The sequence below is a fragment of the Lepisma saccharinum genome, chromosome 19, assembly GCF_977018435.1.
Source record: "Lepisma saccharinum chromosome 19, izLepSacc3.1, whole genome shotgun sequence".
NCBI lineage: Eukaryota > Metazoa > Arthropoda > Insecta > Zygentoma > Lepismatidae > Lepisma > Lepisma saccharinum.
In genome coordinates, this window is record NC_139247.1 from 51,750,321 (window position 1) to 51,769,702 (window position 19,382).

General features: G+C 37.0%; 1 protein-coding gene across 4 annotated transcripts in view; it reads left to right on the plus strand.

Moving 5' to 3' along the window:
• Blm (Bloom syndrome helicase) overlaps positions 1 to 19,382 on the plus strand; it is an 80,464-nt gene that overhangs the window by 44,709 nt on the left and 16,373 nt on the right. For all 4 annotated transcript variants that reach the window (XM_083140862.1, XM_083140863.1, XM_083140861.1 and 1 more), the window contains 2 exons: positions 9,774 to 9,965; positions 14,150 to 14,288. In XM_083140862.1, coding sequence (XP_082996988.1) covers positions 9,774 to 9,965; positions 14,150 to 14,288 — 331 coding nt within the window. The remainder of the gene's footprint in view (positions 1 to 9,773; positions 9,966 to 14,149; positions 14,289 to 19,382) is intronic.

Here is a 19,382-nt window from a genome sequence, read left to right on the forward strand (position 1 = left end):
ATGGCCGAGTTATTTCACAAAACAATCGCTATTGGAGCGCAGAAAAACCTGACCTTGTGCATGAAGTTCCGCTCCATCCTGCAAAAATTGGTGTGTGGTGTGGTTTGAATGCGCACAGAATAATAGGGCCTATTTTTTATGAAGGTACTATCAATGGTGAAAGGTATCGAAGAGACATACTACAACCTTTTTTTGAACAATTAACGGACATTGAATGCCAGCAGTCATTTTTTCAGCAGGACTCTGCTACTGCTCACACTGCTTATGAATCACTTAATTTTATTGCCGAGATTTTTGAGGACAGAATTATCAGTACTGAGTTGTGGCCCTCTCGTAGCCCCGATCTTACTCCTTGTGATTATTATTTATGGGGAACATTAAAAAACAAAGTGTATCAGAATAACCCGCGTACAATAGAGGATTTAAAAGAAAATATAAGAAGAGAAATTGCCAGAATCACACCTGAGGAGCTTATGGATGTTCAGAGGAATTTCATACGCAGATGCCGGAAATGTATTGGTGTTGAAGGAGGTCATTTTCAACATCATTTATAACACAGAAGGTTAGTGATCATCATTATTATTAGTTTTAAATATAATTTTACACTTTCGGTTTGCTTTATGCGCCGCGATGCTGTCTTCCCTTTCTGTTAACCGAGGATAAAGTAGAGATGTCTAAGAAAGATTAGATGTCTGAAATAAGGTTGTAATTGTAACTGTAATTGTGAAAAGTGGAAACATTACAAAACAAGCGGTTTCTGTTACGGACTATCTGTTACGCAATTTGGCGGCACCTGATGCATGACAAGGCCGGTAAGCGGCCGGCGCTCTCGCGGTGTCTAAGAAAGATTACATGTCAAAAATAAAGTGCCAGAAATATTTGTATTTTAGAGGACACCTTTTCCAGCATCCTTACGACAAGGTACGTGCTTATTTAAGTTGTAATTGTAACTATAATTGTGAAAAGTGGAAACATTACAAAACAAGCAGTTTGTGTAACGGGCTATCTGTTACGCAATTTGCCGGCACCTGTTGCATGACTGGGCCGGCAAGCGGCCGAAGCTCTTGCGGTGGCATGCTGCAATAACCTCCCTGTATTATTTAAACACAGGATACATGGAGTAAGAATATTTACATGATAAGCTACATTCTTCTATAATTTTCTCGTTTGACGGTTATTTTTCATCTCAATATTCTTTTTATTATTTATTTTCTCTATTTGGATATTCTTCTATTTGTACTTCCTTCGTAATGGGCAGATCTGGATCGGGACTTCCTTCTCAATGGACGGTCTGGATCGGAACTTCCTTCTCAATGGACGGTATGGATCTGGACTTCCTTCTCAATATGGAGAATCTGGACTTCCCTCTCAATGGACGGTCTGGATCTGGACTTCTTTCTCAATATGAAGGATCTGGACTTCCCTTTTAATGGTCGTTCTGGATCTGGACTTCCTTCTTGTCTTCTTTGTAAACTTCCCTCTGGATTTCAATTTATTTAGGTTTTGACTATTTAACTAATTCCTTTATCCTTTTCCAAATTTTTTCTTTAAGCTTTGGGAATAATACTAATATCCTCCCTTGGGGCTGCAATTGGAACGCGCCACCACTAACTAGGTACAACAGAGTGTATACTTGGGGCAAACGATTTACACGCGCATCCAAGTAGGTGCTACGGTTAAACCGCGCAACCAAAAAGTGCTGTGGGGCGTCGATCAGAACGCGCTCGCCACTGATGTAAACAAAATTTCCCCTATGTGAATGATAAATCCATCAGACAGATGCAATATCTGTTCAAAGACACAAACTTGTATCAGTGCTTTGACTTCCTTAATTTTCATATTAACTTACATGTGATCATTGATTTGATTTATAAGATATATATTAATTTACTTCTTTCATATTTATTCTTTGTCTTATAATATATTCTATTGTTTTTCATCTTTCCAATTTGCTTAGTTCTTATTTACAAAATTATTCATATATATTATGCCAATTCTTAACCTTGCATGCCTGGTGCTGCCATCTCTATTCGTCGTTGGCAAACTATTCACATTACTTGATCCTATTGGGTACGTAACACAATATTCCCCACCTTTGCCATAAAAAAAATTGTCGTAATATATATATATATATGCAGATACATTTTTTTCCAAATTATATATATACAATTTTATAATTTCTTCTTGACGCTTTCTTTCTTCTCTTCTGTACAATTATATCTTCTAATGTTGTCTAAATTCTCTCTCCTTTCTACATCTGTTTTTATGTGCTTTAGAAAAACTGTATATCTAAAAGTACTTGTCACTTCATATGGGCCTTCATATATGAAAAATAGCTTTTTGATAGCTTTCTCTGAAGCTTTGCTCACCGGATGTGTTTTACAAAACACCAAATCTCCTTTCTTGATATCTATTTTCTTAACCTTCTTCTCTTCCTTTGTCTTTCTTCTATTTCTCTTTTTATACAGCTCTAATATCACTTTCTTCATTTCGCTCTTTTGCTCCATCATATCTGGCCACTCCAATTCTTCAAACACATATGGTTCCTCCGTGTATCCGAGAAATAATTCAGCAGGGCTTCTTCCTGTTTCTTCTGACAATGCGTTATTTAACAATTTAGTTATTTTATTAACAACAGTTGACCATCGTGTATGGTTATCGTGGCAGTATGTTCTTAACAGTCTGACTATTTCTCCATTGTATCGTTCTATGGGATTCGAGCTGGGGTGGTATCGCGTTACATTTATTACTTTGACTCCTTTGAATTGCATATAGTCCATGAAATACTCCGATACAAACTGTGTACCATTATCTGTTAACACCTTTCTAGGAATTCCATAGTGTTTAGTGAAACCGTCTTCGAAACATTTAACTATCTCTTTTGATGTTGCTTTTCTTATGTTGTAACACATTACAAATTTGCTACTTATGTCCACGCATGTAAGGATGTATTGGAATCCTCTTGATCTCGGCAGTGGTCCAATTAAGTCTATGGATATTAAATCCAATGGCCTTCGAGCTATAACGTGTAATTCTTCCTTTTTTAATTTCCATTTATATGGCTTAGTCTGTATGCATACCACGCAGTTTCTAACATGGTCCACAACATCCTTTTTCAGAGTCTTCCAAAAATAAAAACGACGTGCCATCCTCAAAGTTTTGTCTGTCCCAAAATGTCCTGACTCTTCATGTACTGTTGTTAAGATCTTATAGATCATTGTTTTGGGTACACATAACCTTACTTGGTGTGGATTTTCAGTGTTCACTTTAAAAATCATGCCTTCTATAATTCTGTAATTCCCTTTGATTCTGGCTTTTCTCATCTTCCTTTCTCCAACAATGGTTTCTCCTTCCAATATTTTAAGTATAGTACTAAGTTCTTCATCTTCTTTCATCTCTTTTATCCATTCTTCTTTTACTACATTCTTCATTTCTTCCTCCACAATCGCATTTATGGACAATTTGATTATCTCTTCTGGTTCTTGTTGGGGTCTTATTGGAGCTCTGCTTAATGCATCGGCAATTTGATTATCCCTGCCCTTTATATCAATCACTTCAAAGCTATATTCTTGTATTAACAGGGCCCATCTGGTAAGTCTAGGATTCCACTGCTTTGCCGAATTTAGCCAGACCAAGCTTTTGTGATCGCTGAATACCTTAAATCTCCTTCCTTTGAGGTATGGTGAGAACTTTTGTATTCCGAATAGGATGGCTAGGCATTCGAGTTCACTTATCGTATAGGATTTCTCAAAAGTCTTAAGAGAACGGCTGGCATACTGGATGACTTGGTCTTCTCCATTGCTGTCCTTCTGGAATAGATACGCCCCTAGTCCTATATTAGATGCATCGGTTCCCAAGCAAAATGTTTTCTCGAAATTCGGTTGGCTTATGGCAGGCGATGATATGAGATCGATCTTCAGTACACCGAAAGCTTTATCTTCTTCTTCTCCCCAATTCCACTTGTTAGTTTTCTTTAATAGCTCATACAATGGTCTGGCCTTTTGTGCAAAATCTCTAATGAACTTGCTTCTCCAATTACACATTCCAAGAAATCTCTGTATTTGTTTCTTTGTAATTGGCTTAGGGAAACGTCTTATTGCTTCATCCTTATCTGTACATAGCTTAATTTCTCCACCGGATATAACATGGCCTAAAAACTTAACTTCCTTTCTGACAAAAGAGCATTTCTCCAGTTTTACGGTTAATCCTGCTTTTCCTAATTTGTTCAATACCCAATCTATTCTTCTTATATGTGAATCCCAGTCTTTACTGTGAATGCACATGTCATCTACATGTATGGCTAACCAATGCTTAGTTTCTATCCCAAATATCTTGTTCAACGCAGTCATAAATGCCGAAACCGATGAATTTAAACCATATGGCAATCTTCTGAATTGAAACAATCTTGAGCCATATCTGAATGCTGTATACTTTCTTGACTTCTTCTCGATCTCAACTTGAAAGTATCCCAGGGTCAAATCAAAAGAAGTAAAGTATCTGCTTCCTGCAAATGAGTGTAGCATCTCATCTATTTTATCCACCTGGTTTCTTGGAAGTAACACGTGCTTGTTTAATTCTCTCAGATCTAAGACTGGTCTAACTCCTCCATTGGGTTTGTCAACTACATGCATCGGGCTTACATGTACGCTATTTGAATCTTCTATAATTTCCCATCTTAACCATTTCTGAAGTTCTTCCTCTACAGCTTTTCTTTTCGCAAAAGGTATCGGATACTGTTTAGATACTATAGGTCTTTCTGTATCTACTTCTATTTCGTAGGAATACCCTCTGGTGAGTCCTGGCTTTTGGCTAAACAAATTCCTATGCTCTAACAAAACTTCTTGTAATTGCTTCCTCTCTTCTTTGGAAATATCTTTGTACTCATCAACCTTATTCTTTATCTCTTCAACAGATGCAGTGTATTCATCATTTTCTTTATTCATTTCACTTTCAATTTCTTCGCATATATAATTTGGTACTGCCTTCATCTGCCCGTACATTAAATTGAGGTTGCCAATGCATTCTTTTCTCTCCATTTCGTTGTTTACAGTTTCCATAGGAACATCTAGTCTTTCTTCTTCCAATGACTCTAGATTCAATCTTCTATCTTTGATATAAATATGACCATCATATTTTTCCAAAAATGGTATTCCTAATATCATATCACTTCTTAGACCTTTTACTACGAGGAATCTGACAGGAAAATTTAGCCCTTGAAGGTTCATCATTACGCCGACGGTTCCTTGTATTTTATATTCTTCTTTCCCTGCTGCCATGACCAATCTTATTTTATCCCTTTCTGATGCATCTTGACGAGCTTGTGGATATTTTCCTTTTATCCTTTTCCAACAATCATAACTCATTACTTCTACCACACTACCACAATCTATTAGGCACTTTACTTCTAATTCTATAATTTTTGCCTTTACATAAAAGGTTCTCCCTGGCTTCAGGTCATTGAAATTCGGCTCTTCTATTAAATATAGCTCAAGGCTTTCTCTTTCACTATGTACATTTCTATTTACAATTTCTCCCTGCCTTACATTTCTCTCTGTTTTTGCTCTCACACCTGGGAGATGCTGCAAGAGCATTACATGTTTGACCCTCTATTCTCTTCTGCATTCCTTGAATCTTCATCTGCTGTAATTCCCTCTTGGAATCTTCTTGCGTCATTACAATAATTTCTGGCTAATTCTATGGCTTCGTCTCTTTCTACATCCGGAAGTGCATTTCTTCTTTCCATTTCTTCATTGGGCACACTTACTCGGTATTCTCTTTCGTTATGTTCATATATGTTCCTCCATCGCTGATTTCCTCCTCTTCCGTATCTTCGGAAATTATTTCGGCCTCTCAAGTTTCTCCAATTTCCTCGATATCTATCATCGTTTCTTTCTCTTTCTTCCACAGAGTCTATGTTTCTTTCATATCTTCCATTGTTTCTTCCTACGTCTCTTCTTTCTGCACTTGGTCTCTGGTTTCTAACTTCTATTCTTCTTACATCAAATTCCTGTTTTCGGAACTTTGGTTTTGAGCGCCCTTCTTCTTCTGAATGTTGCCTCTTTCCATAGAATCTTCCTTCCTTATCATTCCAGGAATTCTGAGTCTTTGTTAGCACATCTTCGGTTCTTAGATATTCAATCAAATCATGAACTGCTTTTATCTTAACCGCTGCTATAGCTCTCTGTATTCTTAATGGTAATGTTTGGACAACTTGTTTAACCAGCTCCTCTTCACTGCATCCTTCCTTTAGGTTTTTAAAGCTTCTAAGGGTCTCCCATGTATGTTCTTCCAGGCTGTCGACTTTTGACCAATCTACATATCTTCTTTTTAATGCTTCTAGCTGCCTTTCCTTTATGTCTTCACTGCAGTAGTAGTTCAGGAATTTTCGGCTGAACTCCTTAAAATTTCTAAATTTGTGCTCATTTAGTTGATACCATCCTGCTGCCGACTGTTTAAAACATGTCTCTATGACGTTTAAAATCATTCCTTCGGGGATCCTCATAAGTCTGACATTTGTTGTTAGTTCCCTTAAAAACTTTCTGGGACATTTATCAGATATATTCCCATTGAATTTTGGAAGATGCTGCAATTCTTGTGGCCTAGGTATCCTGGTCCTATAGTTCTCGTCTCTCGGGAATTCATTTTCCAATATGTCTAAGAGCTTTTCATTATTACTTCCATCTTCGCTATTCTTCCATTTCCTTTTCTTGTGACCTCCCGCTATTCTATATCTCTTATGCTTCTCTTCTTCCTCCGTCGTCGATTCATCGCTTGAACTCTCTTCCCTCAGCTCTTTCTTAACCTTCGTTTCTTCACTTTCTCTAAACCTAGGATTTATGTTTTCTTCTTTGATGAATAGCTTTCCTAACTTTCTTTCCACTTCTTCTACTTTCTTTTCTGTCTCCTCTATCTTTGACACTGCCCCATTTAATTTTCTGTCTAATTCCTTTCCTTTCTTATCTGCTGCATTAATTTTATCTTGATTTTCCGCAATGTCCTTCTCCATACTGCTAGTTTTTTCTTGAACTTCTTGCTGTTCCCGCGTACTTACTTCTCTCAGTTTTAGAACTTCCTTATCCATTCTATTGCGTGTTTCCCAGCTTCTGTCTTCCATTAGGACCTTTGCTTCTTCTATCTTGCTTTCATTTGCATCTACTCTAGAAGATACTGCTTCTATTTGCGATTTATTTTCAACAATTTTTCTTTCCATACTGTTGGTTCTATGTATATTCTCCTCTCTAAGTTTTGAGACTTCTTCCTCGATCGTCCTATTTATATCCACGCTTTTGTTTTCAATTAGCAGTGTTGTTTCTTCTATCTTCTTTTCCAATGATCTTCTATTTTCTTCACATGTCTCGGTTATTTTCTCGTACATTTTCTTGCTTTCATTCCTTACTGTTTCTAATTTTCTACTATTTTCTTCTAACTTTTCTTTTACTTCTCTGTTGTTCTCTTCCGCCTTCCTATTACTTTCTTCAATCTTCTTCAGTTCTCTGTTATTTTCATTTATCTGCATTGACAGCTTTTGGAACATTTCCATCAAGTTTATTTCTTCTGTTTTCTTCTGCTTTTCTTTTAGCTTTTCCTTCTTGCATTCCTTACATGTATAGTCTTCTTCCCTTTTACTTATTGATATGTATTTCTCCTTTCTTATTCCTTCGCACGTCCAATGTTTCATTTCCTTACATGTGACACAGAAAATAATTTCTTCCTTGTTTCCTTCCTCTCCGCAACAAATGAAAGTTTCCCTTTTTTCTCCGTCTTCCTTCATTGTAGCTTCTCCATTCTCATTTCCATCTTTATTCTTTTCCTCCATTTTCAATTATTATTTTTCTCTTCGCTGTCTGGTTCCTAATTCTCTAGCCCTAAAAGTTGGTCGCCATTTATTTATGCTACCTTCATTTGGTGCAAAGGTACATAAACCTTAATCTTAAATCTCAGCTATCTTATCTACAGGGTAGGGTTCTTTGTAGACAACGAAACCAGACAGGATGCCTTCCAATGGAGACGTTTAAACGAATATATTATTTAAACACAGGATACATGGAGTAAGAATATTTACATGATAAGCTACATTCTTCTATAATTTTCTCGTTTGACGGTTATTTTTCATCTCAATATTCTTTTTATTATTTATTTTCTCTATTTGGATATTCTTCTATTTGTACTTCCTTCGTAATGGGCAGATCTGGATCGGGACTTCCTTCTCAATGGACGGTCTGGATCGGAACTTCCTTCTCAATGGACGGTATGGATCTGGACTTCCTTCTCAATATGGAGAATCTGGACTTCCCTCTCAATGGATGGTCTGGATCTGGACTTCTTTCTCAATATGAAGGATCTGGACTTCCCTTTTAATGGTCGTTCTGGATCTGGACTTCCTTCTTGTCTTCTTTGTAAACTTCCCTCTGGATTTCAATTTATTTAGGTTTTGACTATTTAACTAATTCCTTTATCCTTTTCCAAATTTTTTCTTTAAGCTTTGGGAATAATACTAATATCCTCCCTTGGGGCTGCAATTGGAACGCGCCACCACTAACTAGGTACAACAGAGTGTATACTTGGGGCAAACGATTTACACGCGCATCCAAGTAGGTGCTACGGTTAAACCGCGCAACCAAAAAGTGCTGTGGGGCGTCGATCAGAACGCGCTCGCCACTGATGTAAACAAAATTTCCCCTATGTGAATGATAAATCCATCAGACAGATGCAATATCTGTTCAAAGACACAAACTTGTATCAGTGCTTTGACTTCCTTAATTTTCATATTAACTTACATGTGATCATTGATTTGATTTATAAGATATATATTAATTTACTTCTTTCATATTTATTCTTTGTCTTATAATATATTCTATTGTTTTTCATCTTTCCAATTTGCTTAGTTCTTATTTACAAAATTATTCATATATATTATGCCAATTCTTAACCTTGCACGCCTGGTGCTGCCATCTCTATTCGTCGTTGGCAAACTATTCACATTACTTGATCCTATTGGGTACGTAACATAGTTAAATTTTGCTCTTCTTTACCTTCAAAAGGTAATGTAAATTTTATACTAAAGAAATATTAATAAGAGTATTAATGGAATTTCACCACTAGAGATGAAAGTTAGCAACAGCAAGTTATTTTTTCACTACTTGAATGTTATGTTACATGATCTTGGTTTCAAGTCCTGAAGATCTCATGAAAATTTCTTGCATATATTGATGTCTTAAGAAAGTCTTTAATTTGACCAATTTTTTTGTCCGAAGCCATCATTCTGCCATATTTTATTTTTATCTTGTGTGTGCCCCAATCAGCAAATTTTTATTTCTTCCAGTTATCTATTTTTACCCTCCAGCTTCTTAAATCTCAGAATAATTGTTTCTGAAAGAACACACCCTCGAAGAATTTGCCATTTTGGAAAAATAGGTACTGCATGTGGACATTTTTTGTATAAATTCCATTATATGACTTTATGTGAGTTTCTTGGCCAAACAGGCAGTTTTTGCAGTTGCAACTGTTTCATTGTCAATTTTACCTGCTTTCCAGATTGAATTGCCACAGCTTTTATATTTCGAGAAGCTGCGAAATGTTACTCATGTTGTGCTATATATTATTACTTACAAATAGAGGTGGAACTTTTAGAATTTTCACTTTTTTGTTTAATGGCTCTATGTGAGAATAGTGTTTGACATAGCCACTATCAGTGACCAATATTTTCATGCTACAATAAGCATAATAGCTGGCATACTTCAGCATAAAATAATAACATCTCGTCATTCTTTCAGATACGGTTTCCTGTGAAGGCATCCTCAACCAGAAACCAAGATTCGAATTCAAAGACCCCAGTGCTTGAAGGAAATGCATCATTACCAGGCATTCAGGACTTGCAGGAACGTTGTTACAATGACCTTCACAATGTGTGCCGATCTATTGCTACCTCACTTGGGGTTAGCAGTGCAAGCATAATGAATGTCGAGGTTAGTGTACAATTATGATACAGTTAAAAAAAGGAAAGGAAAAAAAATTTCTTAAAACAGGAGTTGCAAAAGATGGGATTGTAATAATATTAGGACATTTGAAAAATTTATTGTTGTGTGTAGGGGGGAGGGGGGGGTTGATGAAAAGAAATTTACTGATTGTAAAAAGGTATTATGGAATATTTAATAGGGATGTCTGGGTTGATATGAAATTTTTGCCAGTATAGATAACAGTCATACAATAACCAAGAGTCTGCCAATTCAAAATAAAATTACAAATATTCCATGAAGAACTCAAATGGTTGATTCACAAACTTAATTAACATTCATATTTTGGGAAATGAAATGGATGTAATGAGGTGATTGCAATAAGTTGTGCCTTAGAAAAAGAAACTGAGAATTTTGACATTTACTTTACAAAACAGGGGTATACAGTATAAGTTAAACCATTATTTTTCATTAAAATAATAACAAATTGGTAGAATTTTGTACCTAGTTAACAGCTATTTATAGAAACATCAGTTTGGTGAAATTATCAATAATTTTACCTATACACTGATATACCTACATCAGCCGATACCAATAGAGCACTGTTTAATATGCTCCTTCCCTCATATTTGATATTAATGTATTAATGATGTTACAAGCTGAAATAAATAAAGTATAAGTAGTGGTATTTACAATATTATAAACCCGAGAAAGTACGAACCCCCTCAAGCAGATTTGGCTACACTTAAAACAGGCTCAACATGCCCATATGAGCTTTTTGCTCAAGTGTGGAATCTTGTCTAATCCAAGATTTTTGTAAAAAAATGCCCTCATGGATTCCATGAGAAAGTACGAACCCCCCTCAGATTGATTTGTCTACACTTACAAAAGGCACTTCTGTAAGATTGTTGTCCATAAATTTGTTAAAAATATGCCCCTCTTGGGCCATACTTAAAACTAGGCTATACCCACCTACACCCACCCACACCCACCCACGCATATTTACTTCCGGTCCACTTCCGGTCCACTTCCGGTCCACTTCCGGTTCACTTCCGGTCTACTTCCGGTCTACTTCCGGTTCACTTCCGGTTTGCCTACTTCCGGTCCAGCACAGCTCTGTTAGAGATAGGGATATTGAGTATTGATTTAATTATATTATTATTGAAACATCTAGAAATTATACTTCAAACAAATCTCATCTAACAATTCCATAACAGTTCCATGCTCAGCTCTGTGTCTGTGCGAGGATTTGTACCTACAGCACAGCTCTGTTAGAGACAGAGCATATAGGTATAAATATTATTTCATTTAATTCTTCACATTTATATCCATAACATCTCTGTGTCTGTGGTACAGCACAGCTCTGTTAGAGATAGGGATATTGAGTATCTAGAAATTATTCTTCACAAACAAATCTCATCTAACAGTTCCATGCTCAGCTCTGTATCTGTGTGGGGATTTGTACCTAATAACATCAAAACAACACAGCTCTGTTAGTTCAATTCTTCACATCCATATCCATAACATCCACAACAGTTCCATGCTCAGCTCTGTGTCTATGTAGAGCAGGAAATATTAAGTATAAATTAAAAAATTATTTCATTCTTCACAAACAAATCTCATCTAACAGTTCCATAACAGTTCCATGCTCAGCTCTGTGTCTGTGTGAGGCAAGCACAGCTCTGTTACATGATAGGAATATTAAGTATAGATTTAAATTTCATTCTTCACAAACAAATCTCATCTAACAGTTCCATAACAGTTCCATGCTCAGCTCTGTGTCTGTGTGAGGCAAGCACAGCTCTGTTAAATATAGGAATATTAAGTATAGATTTAAATTTCATTCTTCACAAACAAATCTCATCTAACAATTCCATAAGAGTTTCATGCTCAGCTCTGTGTCTGTGTGGGATTTGTACAGCAACATAGCTTTGTTAGAGACAGAGTAGATGGGTATAAATATTATTTCATTCAATTTTTCACCTCCATATCCATAACAGCTCTGTGTTTATAATAGATCTTCACATCTAACAATTCCCATAACAGTTTCATGCTCAGCAAGGCTTTGTGTCTGTGTAGATAGGGATATTAATATTACATTCCTTCATAATAGTTCCTGTGTCTGTGTGGGATTTGTACAGAGCACAGCTCTGAGATAGGGATTAATAGTTAGGGTATAATTAATTCTTTACATCTATTGAGTGTCTAGATGTTATTTCATCCCTATGCCATGACAGTTTCAACTCTGTATTTGTATGGAATTTAGAACGTGTCTGAAAAGTGGCAATCAATGCCCATTGTTTCTATATAAACGTTTCAACGTATGTTCAACATAAGTGGCAATCAATGCCTATTGTTTCTATATAAACGTTTCAACGTATGTTCAACATGTTGTACATACGTTGAAACGTTTATATAGAAACAATAGGCATTGATTGCCACTTATGTTGAACATACGTTGAAACGTTTATATAGAAACAATGGGCATTGATTGCCACTTTTCAGACAAGTTCTAAATTCCATACAAATACAGAGTTGAAACTGTCATGGCATAGGGATGAAATAACATCTAGACACTCAATAGATGTAAAGAATTAATTATACCCTAACTATTAATCCCTATCTCAGAGCTGTGCTCTGTACAAATCCCACACAGACACAGGAACTATTATGAAGGAATGTAATATTAATATCCCTATCTACACAGACACAAAGCCTTGCTGAGCATGAAACTGTTATGGGAATTGTTAGATGTGAAGATCTATTATAAACACAGAGCTGTTATGGATATGGAGGTGAAAAATTGAATGAAATAATATTTATACCCATCTACTCTGTCTCTAACAAAACTATGTTGCTGTACAAATCCCACACAGACACAGAGCTGAGCATGAAACTCTTATGGAATTGTTAGATGAGATTTGTTTGTGAAGAATGAAATTTAAATCTATACTTAATATTCCTATATTTAACAGAGCTGTGCTTGCCTCACACAGACACAGAGCTGAGCATGGAACTGTTATGGAACTGTTAGATGAGATTTGTTTGTGAAGAATGAAATTTAAATCTATACTTAATATTCCTATCATGTAACAGAGCTGTGCTTGCCTCACACAGACACAGAGCTGAGCATGGAACTGTTATGGAACTGTTAGATGAGATTTGTTTGTGAAGAATGAAATAATTTTTTAATTTATACTTAATATTTCCTGCTCTACATAGACACAGAGCTGAGCATGGAACTGTTGTGGATGTTATGGATATGGATGTGAAGAATTGAACTAACAGAGCTGTGTTGTTTTGATGTTATTAGGTACAAATCCCCACACAGATACAGAGCTGAGCATGGAACTGTTAGATGAGATTTGTTTGTGAAGAATAATTTCTAGATACTCAATATCCCTATCTCTAACAGAGCTGTGCTGTACCACAGACACAGAGATGTTATGGATATAAATGTGAAGAATTAAATGAAATAATATTTATACCTATATGCTCTGTTATGGAATTGTTAGATGAGATTTGTTTGAAGTATAATTTCTAGATGTTTCAATAATAATATAATTAAATCAATACTCAATATCCCTATCTCTAACAGAGCTGTGCTGGACCGGAAGTGGACCGGAAGTGGACCGGAAGTGGACCGGAAGTAGACCGGAAGTGGACCGGAAGTGAACCGGAAGTAAATATGTGTGGGTGGGTGTGGGTGGGTGTAGGTGTGTGTTAATACGTTTGCGTAGTTTTAGGTGTGGGCAAAAAAAATATGAAGAGGGGCATATTTTTAACAAATTTATGGACAACAATCTCACAGAAGTGCCTGTTTTAAGTGTAGGCAAATCAATCTGAGGGGGGTTCGTACTTTCTCGGGAAATTCCCGAGGGCATTTTTACAAAAATCTTGGATTAGACAAGATTCCACACTTGAGCAAAAAGCTCATATGGGCATGTTGAGCCTGTTTTAAGTGTGGCCAAATCTGCTTGAGGGGGTTCGTACTTTTGTTGCGCCAATAATACCACCAATACCACTACTAGTATAACTTTCGAACAAACATATGGAAAGGTTATTGACCATTTGTTCTTACTTTTATAGTCCTCTTGGTTTGTCCTTTGTAAAATTTATCCCGGCTGCTTTCAATTCTACAGAATCTACAATTCTGCTCCTTCTAATTCCTTTAAAATGTACTTTTTTTTTAATAGGCTCTGCGGGCTATGTCTCGTGAGATGCCTGTAACAGTAGAGGAGATGCTGAAGATTCCTCACGTGACAAGAGCTAACTTTGATAAATATGGAAGGGCTCTCCTAGATGTCACGCAGCAGTATGCAGCAGAAAAACTAGGTATGTGTTTGGTAAATATAAGCAAGCCAAAAGTGTATGATTATCAGTGGAATTATTCTGATGTACCCCTGGCAAATAATCATCAACAATGTAATGGAGTTTGGATATCGTATCAAGTATGAAGTATATAAAAATATTGAAACTCTAGATTAATTCATGATGAAAGTTGTGCAAATTACTCACAATTATAATATTAAAATATATTAAAAACTTACGTTTTGCGAGTATCTATACTGCTTCTGCTACGTTTCGGGATGCAACTGCTCCCTTCTTCAGGCTGTTCACTTTTAGGTTATACTCAATTCATAACCACGTCGACCTTTTATTAGGTATAGGATATGGGATTGGTTAAGTGTGTGTGGTTAAACAGTACATACTTAACACCCATAACGGGTGTGCGTCCATTTTACCATGCTGTTTTCCTGATTAAAACTGCTCCTTGGAACGTTAAAACTTTAAAACTAAATAGCCACGGCCCGCGTGTGCTGCAATTGCAATACTTCAAGTTTTCCTCGTAGAGCGTGAGGCGCCTCCCCTCTCCTTCCCCTCCAGTCTTTCCCCCCCTCTCCCCCTCCTTTCCAGTTCACTCAAAGTCAAGTGAGAATTCCTCTTCCATTTGAGCTTGGTGTGCTACTTCCGGGGTTACGTTAAAACCTATTTTTACGTATTCCTTCCCATCCCACTTTTTGAACATTTTCCCCCACATCTCATCGATATTCCCATCGTCTCTGTTTAATTTATTCTCTCTTCCCTTACAAATATATGACCCTTCATATACATTCCTTCTTATAGGTTTTTCTTCTTCCCTAAGCACTTTCCGTTTGGCGATAATGTGGCCTTCGTCAAGGATATGTTCGGAGAGCCCCGTTTTGGGAACCCCCTCCCTTATATCTTTGTCATGCTCTCCCCACCGTACATTCATGCTTCTTCCTGTTTGACCCACATATTCCTTCCCGCATTGGCAAACTATTCCGTACACCCCCTTCATCCCTCCCTCATTTATTTCTTCCTCTTTTACATCTTTCTTATACCCGGTGAAATGCTTTTCCAAAGTTTTTGGAGCTCGCATCCCACATCTTACACCATACCCTCTTACAAGTCTTTCAATTTTTTCTGATATTCCGGGAAAGTATGGAATGCCTACATATTTATATTCCCCCTCTTCGTCCCTAACTTCTTCTTTTTTTCCTTTATTGTCTTTCTTCTTTTTATTCCTTTCTAATTCTTTCCCGTATGTGACTTTAGATTTACCTAAATTCCCCTTTAACTCTTCTTCTCTGTACCCGTTCCTCTTTCCTATTTTCATTACCCATTCTATCTCTTTACGCAAATCTGCTTGGTTGTTACATAATCTGTGAGCTCGTAAGAAGAAGTTTTGGAAATACGTTATTCTTTGTTCTGTTGGCGTGGGCCGATTCTTTGTTGATGTATAGATCTCCCGATAATGCCTTATGATGAACCCCTGTGTAAATTTTCTTTCCTTCTAAACGAATTGCCAGGTCTAAGAAATTAATCTTACGGTCACCCATCTCCTCTTTAGTAAATTTTATTCTTTCCTCTTGCTCCCCTAAATTTACGAATAGTTTATCTACTTCCTCCTCCTCTCCAATGACAAGGATGTCGTCTACGTATCTGCCGTGAAACTTAATTCCCCTATTTATTAGGCTAAGTGCTATCTTTTCGATAAAATGCATAAATATACTGGAGACGATTCCTGAGACTGGGTTTCCCATTGCTAGCCCTTCTTTTTGAATGTACATTTTCCCGTTTCCCCAAAAATAGTTAAACCCCGTACACAGGTTAAACCATCTAACATATTCCCATGCCTCGACAACATCTATACCTCTACTCATCAACCATCTTTGCAATGCGTCAGCAGCTTTTTCTCTAGGAACACTGGGGTATAAATTTACGACGTCAAAGCTCACCACGCGATCAGAGTTACTAATTTCTAATTTTTCAATCTCTTCTTTGACGTCCAAGGAGTTCTTAATACTAAATTCTGTTTTTTCCCCCACTCTTTTAATCCTTTTAACTAGGGTTTTAGCAAGCCCGTAACCCGGGTGGCTATACATAGGAATGATAGGTCTAAGAGGAATCCCTTCTTTATGTGTTTTTGGAATTCCGAAAGCGGTTGGGATTTCCCCCTTTTTACACCCCTCTTTTAACTTTTTCTTTTCTACTCTTGCTATTGTTATACTGGTTTCTATGCCTTTATTAATTTCTCGTCTTACTCTTTTTATCGGGTTCGAATCTACAATCTTGAAATCGTTGTTGTCAAAACATTCATCCAATTTCCTCCTATATTCTCCTTTATCTATAACAAAAAGTGAACAGCCTGAAGAAGGGAGCAGTTGCATCCCGAAACGTAGCAGAAGCAGTATAGATACTCACAAAACGTAAGTTTTTAATATATTTTAATAATATATCTAGATTAATTCTATGAATATATTACAATAAAAGAAAGAAAAACAATATAAAGGCAGTTTTACCCTTCCTTTGGATACCCTATATGCCTTCATTGCGTGGTGCTAAGCACAGGAGAGCATTTTACATTTTTTTTGGATACCCATTCTTAGGTTCCTACCATTTTTATCTTCGAAGTACTCTATCTACTGCCTCTTTACATCACCTCTGATGAAGCAAACTGAATTTAATATTCAAGATCATATTTTATGGTGTGCCTAGGACAGTTTTACCTTTTATTGTACTTTGTTAGCATGTGTTGTGTATTATGCTTTAAATCTTAAAGAAGTAGAAACAATTGAAAGGAATGGGGAGGCAAAGAAGAAATAACGAAACTAACACCTGTGACCAGGCGGGGTGTAAGGGGTGACCTTCCACATAGGCACCCAAAAGTCAACCTCACTTCCACGTAGTGCACCCTGGACTAAAGACTAACGAGGCTCTGGCGACTGGCACTATGGCCAGTATAATTTTGTGTGTGTTGTCCTGTTTGTTGTCCTTGTGTGTGCTGAGTGCCCGTTTACGGCCTCAGCTTTTAACAGAAGTCAGAACATTTTAACATTTTTAGTTATGCAACGCTAGAGTTGTTATTTGTAATGATAAGGGGCTGGCCCCCGTTTAATGTGACGGGAGCAAAATAGCCTAAGTGCTGACGCTCCCAAAATTTTAAATTCAAAATCAAATCAAAACCTGTGACCAGGCCACCATCAGAATTTGTTATCTCCCAGATCAAGACTGAAACAGTTGGAAATTTGTGCGTAGTTTGTGCCAGAAAGACAAATAACACAAATAAGTGTAAGATATAAATATTATAATATTTATGACATTCGTGTTATCATAAGACACAAACTATGCTTTAATTATGTCAAATTCTGGTAATATTAGCATTATGTTATTGCAGTCCAATATTTATGTTCTGATGTTCAGAACCATACACTTTGAATTCAATTAAAATTAATTTCAATATAAGCAAAATTTATGGAGCAGCAATTTTGAAAAAGCTTTCAGTACTAATTAAAAATATTTGGGTAGATCTGAATGTATTTTGGCAGAACAATATTGAGATATTTTAACAATTTAGAAATTCCTTAAATAAAATTAGCAAATATTAGAACTAAGTACATACAAATATGGAAAAACTAGTACTCACTTTATCCACGAAACTGTTTTTTCTTCTTTGTTCTAATAATTTCAGTGGCCACTGCCACCATCCTCATTGGAACTTGCTGTACTGTTGCTTGGCATGCGTCTTTTGTTCGTAGTTCTCCGGCTGCCGCTAGGTGCGCTGTTGTTAACTGTGCGTCTGCACCCATGTCTGCTGTTATTTCCCGGTGTTAACTGTTGTAATAGAAGAATCAAAGTGTGGTGTGCCTGACTGCTATCGATGTTCAGCTCGTGCGGGAAGTGCATTATGGCATGCGTTTCCTTGATTTTGGTGTCTACGAGTGTGTGAGCAATGTGTTTGACTTGTACCTTTTGAATTTTATGGCTATGGTATTTGATGTGTTTGGCAAGACCAGTAGTGGGTTGGGCTTTTTTTTGCATCCGTTAGGTGATGTTGGATTCTTTCATTGACAGATCTGATGGATCTGCCAATGTAATGTGCCTTGCACTCGCACTCTGCATCATATACACCTGGGTTATCAAGGGGGAGAGGAAGTACCGTTCGTGTTTGTTTAGTTTATCAGCTATTTTGGCATTGGGTTTGTGCGCTACTTTGATGCCATATGGGAGAAGGGCTTTGGATATGCGGTTGGATGTGGTGGATGGTAGGGGAAGGCAAACCATTTATATTGGTTGTTGGAGGTTGCTTGTGGGTGGGTTGATTGTGGCTGGTTAGGGTGCCTGACCTGTATTTCCGCTTTACTGCACCAAGTGGAAAGTTGTGCTTCTGTGTAGTCATGTTTCAGGGCTATTTCAGTGATGGTGGCTATCTCTTCTCATAGATCCTCTTCTCTGCAGCAGTAGAAGAAGGCTCTGATAAAAGTTCAGCCACACGTTAGCTTTTTGTTTGGGGGGATGGCTAGAGAGAGCGTGTATGTACTGGTTGCCTACATTTGGTTTTCTGTATACAGTGGTTATGAATTTGTTGAGTGCACGGCTGATTGTGATGTCCAGGAAGTTGATCTTACCATGTTCCTCTTGTTCTACGGTGAAGTTGAGCCTGGGATGGATGCTATTTAGTTTGTTCACTAGAAGGTTGTGTTCTTCTGCCTTCTTTTAAATGACTATTGTGTCATCCACGTACCTTCCATATCACATGTATTGCAGTTCTGGAGTGTGAAGTAGCGTATTTACTCATGTATAATGCACACTTTTCTCCAAAATTTTTGCTCCCAAAATCTGTGGTGCATATAATGCACACAATAATTCAGACAGCCAACATGAAACCGTACAGGGTCTTCCATGATTTTGGGACACTTGCATTGATTTTTCATGTTTACGGAACCCTATCATGTTACATATCGTTGGAAAGCTTAAATCCTGGAGTTTCTGAATATGGTAACAGTATTCCATTCAAGATAACAACACTAATGTGGAATGCGGTTGAAATAAGTTCATCACAAAATGAAAGAACGTTCTGATGTCTATGGTGCTTTGGATGAAAGAAAACATAAGGAAAAAGAA